The following is a 7,253-nucleotide window of genomic DNA, read 5'->3' on the forward strand; positions in this document are numbered from 1 at the left end:
TGATATATCATGTGGTCTCAACTGTTAGGTACACATGGCATGCCATGTCACAACTTTAGTTATATATTTTTTCGAGGTACAAAATAAGTGGAATGGCTTGCACGCACCTCCTTCACATCATCCAGCTGTGTTGTTTGGTTCCTAGCCATATTTCAAGTCACGTAAGTTTGATAAAGTTGGATGAGTGTTAGGTTTAGCCGCACCTAAGTCAAGATTCTTTTCTATGAGAAATAAGCCTCACATATCATACGCAAAAAAGTATGATGAAATTTCTTTAGGAAAGTAAAAGTGTGGCTAAGAGTTTGAACACATAAAGGTAATGCAAGGATTCTTTGCATTGAAGTCGACCACAATCCAACCGAAGAACAACTCCACTAACTCTCATGGCTTTATTGGGAATCTGGTGCGTGGTTTCTCCGAGAGAAGCCCTCAATTTAGCATTGCTTAGACCGGCCATGGAGAAATATGTTCCCCAATGCCACCCATCCTTAGGCTAACATGAACAAATGAAGACAATGAAAACATTGGGAGATGTGACTCTCGTCTTTTTATTGCGATCATCTTATTTTCTAGCTGTGTTTCTCTTTTGCTCCCCTCTTCTTATTGTTCTCGTGCTTCATGTTTAGACACTTCATATAGCAAAGATGAGAATATATAGACATAGAAAAGCGGAAAATCAGATGCCAAGCAATTAATATTGAGTTATTGCGTATAAAAAGAAAAGAAATAAAAGCAGGAATAATACATGACTTGAAAAATATTTACTGACTTAAGCATTTATAGTGTTAGAACATCTTTGGATCACATATTTGAGAAACACAGGATTATAAAATCACACGAATGTAACAAATTTACAAGTGCAAAATAAAGAATTGTGAAAGGACAAAAACATGCAATATTTGTCGTTTGAATGGATCGCCAAGAAAAAGAAACCCATAAAGTGTCTCAATCCTACGTCAACACAAACGCCTACGCTAAGGACAGACACACCGGGACCCCAGGAGAATGCGCCTCGATAGGAAGTGATGAAATCCAGCCACCCACTCTCTTAGTTTTAATTAGTATCTAAGTTAGTTAAGTAATGAACTCTAGAACCTTTTAGATCAGATTGTGTTAACTCTCAATGTTATATCTATGTCAGATTGTTATGTCTATATGTTATATTTGTGCTGGATTGCTATGCTCATATCTTGATCTACTTAGGGTATGTCAGTTGCCTGGTTTTGTATGAATTTGAAATAGGACATATGAGGGGTGTACAGTGGCGGAGCTACACACACTTCATTGGGCGGGCCAAAAGCAGCTATCTTTAAAAATATGTCTCAAATTTGCTCCGAGAGCCTCAATTTTGCACCACTCTATATTGAAAATTTATTTGGCTAGGGTCATGGCCTAGCTTTGCCCAGCCATAGCTCCGCCACTAGGGGTGTGGTTGTGGAGTGGGAGAAATGCGGTCTACCCGATCACCTCTAGCGGACTCGACCAGATGCATTCACAAGCGTGTAGAGCCCCAAATTAGCTGACCATGGTTGTAGATGCTCTTATTACCCGAGCCTGGCACGATCAAGACATGGAGAAGTATTTCTTTCAGAGCCAATGTCATCAGATAGTCACATAACACCTTGTCTTACCTATCACACACATAGTCACATAGTAAGAGATACATCCATCACCACTCGGACATACTCACACGCACACAATCACACCATCACGCACATGCACTTACACAAGCCTAGTGAAGACCTAATCATACTTCGTCAGGTCGTTGAACCCGAGTACAACTCCATCACCTATACTGCATTGCCGGGGAATCCGGTGTCCGTTTTATATGAGAAAAAAGCAGAAGTTACCCTAGTTTAGGCTCAATGTGGAGAAATTTGTTCCCTGATGCCTCCCATCCTTATGCTAACATGAACATATGAAGACAATGGAAACATTGGGTGATGTGACTCTCGTCTCTCTTATTGTGATCATCGTTTTTTTGTAGATGTGTTTCTCTTCTGTTCTCCTTTTCTTATTGTTATAGTGCTTCATATTTGGGCGCTTTATAGCAAAGATATGAATATATAGTCATATAAAAGAGGAAAATTAGGTTCCAAGCAATCAATGTTTTGTTGGTATTAATTCTCCAAAAAAATGTGTTGACATTAGTCGTACTTAGTAGGTGGTATTATTGCTTAGAGATGGCATATGAGTTACTGCAGATAAATAATAGAAATAAAAGCATGAACAATACATGACTTACAAATATTTATTGACTTGTGCATTTATGGCATTAGAACCTTTTTGGATCACATGTTTGAGAAACACGGGATTATAAAATCACATGAATTTGGTAAGTTTGCAAGTCTAAAACAAAGAATTGTAAAAAGGAAAACCATGCAATATTTGTCTTTTGCATAGATTGGCAAGAAAAAGAAACCCATAAAATTGGCTTGATCCTACATGAACGTGTTTGAAAATGAGGTTTGAATTGATTTTTAGATTTCTATGCGATTGAGGCATACACATCCAATCCATAAAAGCGATGAAAACGAGATACAACTGATAGATTTTATTACAAAGGCAACTCATATTTGTGAATTTTGACAAGTCAAATATTACTCGATTTAGTAGCATTCACATTGCTTATAGGCTTCCTTGCCTTTAAGTGGAGCCCCAAAACCAGCATCAAAGTTTATCCCAAAACTCTGTAGTGTGTCATGCCTACATCTTTTTTATTATTAGGGTCTCCGCATCCCTACGATGCATGCAGTTATTTTATTAATTATTCACAAAGACCTTAGAAATGTGGGCCTCATAAGAATCTAAAAATGTGTGTCACGCTTCTCTTTCATCGCTTACCTTTGCCACATTTTATACGAGTGTAACCATCAGATTGACAAAGGCCCCACATTTCAAAAAACAAAATTGCTTGGATTCTAGCTCCAAACCTATAGTCGATGCGAAAGAAATATAACTTAGAGGCTCTCGTTTGTAGTGTATGGAGGAGGTCTCTTTGGGCTTAAACTTAGTGGCAGTCTGGCAGGATGCAAAAGGCAACAATATGGATGAGGAGGTGGACTCATGTTCTTGTAAGCACATAGCATGGTGTACACATTGTTCAATTTCAGTCAAGACAAAACTTTTAGAACCTATTTCAAATGGATTTGAACTGTTTTTATAACAACATGCATAAGATCGTTGTATATAGCATGCTGCCACGGGGCATAATGAACCAGGATCAAATGCCAATTTTCTCAAACGAAGAACCATCGTTTAGGATATTTTCGTTCGCTCAAGTGGAAACCATTTTCCTGATCTCTGCCATTCTTACATGGGCTCAAGTGAATACAACCAAAATGCCACGAGACACAACTTTCACTCTTGTCTAGACAACCTTTTCCTCATGGTTATGTTTCGAGAGAAGTCCATATGGACGGGCTTCGTTGGTTGACCAACCGAGGCGCAAGTGAGGTTCTTCGGTCAGGTGCGGGTGCCATGCACGTGTGCATCCGCCTGTGGTGGGCGGTGGGGAACTGGGGAATGGGCCAACGTCGTGTGTGTATGGTTTCTTGGAAGTCAGTAGTAGCTGAGCTTGACTGGCATGGTCGAGACCGACAGAATTCGTCGAGGGACGTAGAGGCATTTTTGTGTTGTTTGGTTCCTAGCCACATTTCAAGTCAAGTAATTTTTATTAAGTTGGATGAGTGTTAGATTTAGCATTGAAGTCGAACCCAATCCAACCCAACGACAACTCCATTGACTATGCTGGCTTTTTGGAGAATCTTGGTTCCGGTAGAAAACCGCAATTTAGCCTTGCTTAAGCTGATGATGGAGAAATTTGTTCCCTGATGCCTCCCATCATTAAGCTAACATGAACACATGAAGACAATGAAAACATTGGGAGATGTGACTCATCATTGCAATCATCTATTTCTCTAACCGAGGTTCTCTTTTGTTCTTTGTTTCTTATTGTTCTGGTGCTTCATGTTTGGATGTGTTATATAGCAAAGATAGGAATATATAGACATAGAGAAGCGGAAAATCAGGTGCCAATCACTCAATATTGTGTTGGCATTAGTAGTACATAGTAGGTGGTATTATGAGTGCGGACGTTTGGAGCTCGGCCTCCATGGAGGCCGAATTTTTTAAATAATTCAAAATTCAAACTTTTCGGTTTCAAAAAAATCTGAAAAAAATATGGAAGTAAAGAAGGATGTTATGCGTATGTGTGCAAAAATTTAGGATGAAATACCTTGAAATACGATCTGCACAAAAAAGACAAATTCATGACCTGAAATGATTAATAGTGTCATGTGTAAAAAAGCCTAAGATTTCTCTTTTTTGCACAGCCCTCATTTCGATGTATTTTTTTCTGAAAATTTACACACATATATGTTACGCCTTCACTTATCCCTGTATTTGTTTTCAGAATTTTTTGAAATGTAAAAATATTAATTTTCATGAAATTTGAGTTTCAAATTTAAAGGGCTCCATGGAGCTCGGGAGCCAAAAGCAATTTCCGGCGGTATTATTGCTTATATATGTTATATAAGTTACTGCATATGAAAAGAAAAGAAATAAAAGCAGGAATAAACCATGGTTTGAAAAACATTTATTGACTTAAGCATTTGTAGTGTTAGAACATCTTTGGATCACATATTTAAGAAACATACGATTATAAAATCTAATGAATCCGACAAATTTGCAAGTGCAAAAAAAGAATTGTGAAAGGGCAAAAACATGCAATATTTGCCGTTTGTATGGATCACCAGGAAAAAGAAACCCATACAAATGTCTCCAATCCTAAATGAACAAGTCTAAAAATGATGTTTGAGTTCATGTTTAAATTCCCATGCAATTGAGGCATACACAAACCATCCATATAAGCGATGACGATGAGAGCACAACCGATATATTTTATTAGAGAGGCAACTCATTTTGTAAATATTGACAGCCAGGTAAAATACTACTGGTTTTGATAGCATTCACAGTGCTAAGAGGCTTGCTTGCCTTTAAGTTGAGCCCCACAACCAGCATCTAATTTATCCCAAAACTCTGCTCCATCGTGGGCCTCATAAGAACTTACAAAATGTGTGTCGGGGTTATTTTTCATTATTTTTCTCTACTACACTTGATACGAGTGTAACCATAATATTAACAAAGGGTCCACATTTTTTATTGCTTGGATTCTAGCTCCAAACCTAGAGTTAACGCAAAAAAAAAACTAAAAAAAAAACTTAGGCTCTGGTTTGTAGTGTATGGAGGTCTCTTTAATCTTAGCCTTAGTGGCATTCTGGCATGATGCAAAAGGCAATATGGATGCTAAATAATAAAAAAAGGCAACAATATGTATGAGGAGGTGGACTGCAGGTTCTTGTAGGCACATAGATGGTGTACCCATTGTTCAATTTCAGTCAAGACAATCATGCATTTTAGATCCTATTTTCAGTGGATTTGAACCTTTTTTAATAATCATACATAAGATCGTTGTACGTAGTGTATGCTACTGGGTATAACGAACCAAGTGTGATGCCAATTGTCTCAAGCAAAGAACCACAGTTTAGGCACCTCTTGTTTCCTCGAGTGGAAAACATGCCATGAAATTTGATATATGTCTGCACTGCACCTGATATCTTTTCTTCGTATGTGTTGATCTCCTATATGCTCCTTTATATATAGAATCATGATTAAATACAAAACATTCCAACTTAGTTGCTGGATATTGAGGTTCATCGACCACACACGCGAAGCTTGTTTCTCTCTAGTTGATCCATCAGTGTTTGCACTACAAGAAAAGTTTTTTACAGAATCACATATAAATGGAGTTTTACAGTTTAGAGTATTTCCTAAGGGATTCTCCTGCACCTTTCAACTCATCCGGCACAGGTAGATTACAGAGAAGGGTGACCCTTGCCTCGGCGATTTGAGGTCCTTCCCCCTGTGTGGATACATCCATCTTCCAGAGCTTCACCTCCCATACCTTCAAACCCATTCCAGCAGCAAGTATTAATCTCGATTAGTTACTGGCATCCTTCCATCATTCAGATTTGATAGCTTTAACAATTCCATCAATGTCAGTGAGATCAGGATATGTCGCATTATTTCTTCTCTTAAGCACAGAACATGAAGTGGAACACAGACAGTTGTTTCAGAGTATCAATGAAATGTAATACTGTCTGTGGCATACAGGGTGCTTCAGTAAATAAAAAAAAGGCATAATCAGTTGGTTCTGGTCACCCAGGTGCAGTAAAAATATATAATCAGTTGGTTCTGCTAAGTGCTAACCCAGGTGCAGTAAAAACACAATGGAATCGAAGGAAATCAGCATCTCTGATTTGTTTATTAAGCCCTGCGTGATCCGAATCCGACTACCACTCCTATAGAGGAGGTTGACAATCCCTAGTGGTTTGACTAAGCGCAATACTTAGGTATCACATAGAGAAAAAACAGGGGAAATAGGTTAGCAGGGGAAGCGAATTGACCTGGGTGGAGCGGCCGACGTGGACGGGAACGGCGCGCGCGAGGACGGTGTCGCCGGCGGCGGCGCTCCGGAAGTGGTTGATGCTGAGCTGCATGCCGGCGACGCGGCGGTATCCCGACGCCATGTGCGCGCCCATGCTGGCCAGGCCCTCCGCTATCAGCGCCGACACGCCGCCGTGCAGCACCTTGAACGGCTGCCGGCCGGCCGGCCACGAACGCAAACGCACACGCAAACGCAAACGGGTTCTTTCAGTCTCAGTTTCAGTACACAAAGGTTTGCGTTTCTTTGGGTAGCTAGGGGGGAGAATTAACAAGAACCTGGCAGCAGGTGTCCGTGACGAGGAGGCGGCCGGTGAGCCGCGACGGCGAGACCTCTTCGATCTCGAAGCCCAGGGCGCTGAGCGGCGCGTCCAGCTCCGCCGTCTTGGTGCTCGCCGGCGCCGACGCCGTGGCCGTGGCGTCCCCCATGGCGCCGCTCCGCGCGGCCGGGGTTCGACGGGTTGACTGGCCGAGGCGCGTGTGGGGGGAAGGTCGGGTGCGCGTGCGCGTGCGCGTGTGGTGGGATTGGAAAGTGGGGAATGGGTCAGCGGCGTGTCTGTATGTATGGCCTTTAATTTGGGCAATCAGTGGCTGACCACGACCGGCACGATCCAGGACCAGGAGAATTCATATGCTACTGTATTTTGGTTCATAGCCACATTCCAAGTTATGTAAGTTTGATTAAGTTGGATGAGTGTCGGCCACATCTAAATCAAGATCCTTTTTATAAGGGTTAAGCTATATATATA

The 7,253-nt window shown here is 40.9% G+C and overlaps 1 protein-coding gene across 1 annotated transcript; it reads right to left on the bottom strand.

Moving 5' to 3' along the window:
• Positions 1–5,632: 5,632 nt before the first annotated feature.
• Positions 5,633–7,012, bottom strand: LOC123451015 (1,4-dihydroxy-2-naphthoyl-CoA thioesterase 1-like). Its single transcript, XM_045128032.1, has 3 exons — positions 6,784–7,012; positions 6,468–6,659; positions 5,633–5,965 (listed from the first exon to the last, which is right to left on the bottom strand). The coding sequence occupies exons 1-3, from the start codon at positions 6,931–6,933 to the stop codon at positions 5,813–5,815; spliced, it is 495 nt and encodes a 164-aa protein (XP_044983967.1). The 5' UTR covers positions 6,934–7,012; the 3' UTR covers positions 5,633–5,812.
• Positions 7,013–7,253: the final 241 nt, after the last annotated feature.

This window comes from Hordeum vulgare, chromosome 4H, assembly GCF_904849725.1.
Source record: "Hordeum vulgare subsp. vulgare chromosome 4H, MorexV3_pseudomolecules_assembly, whole genome shotgun sequence".
Lineage (NCBI taxonomy): Eukaryota > Viridiplantae > Streptophyta > Magnoliopsida > Poales > Poaceae > Hordeum > Hordeum vulgare.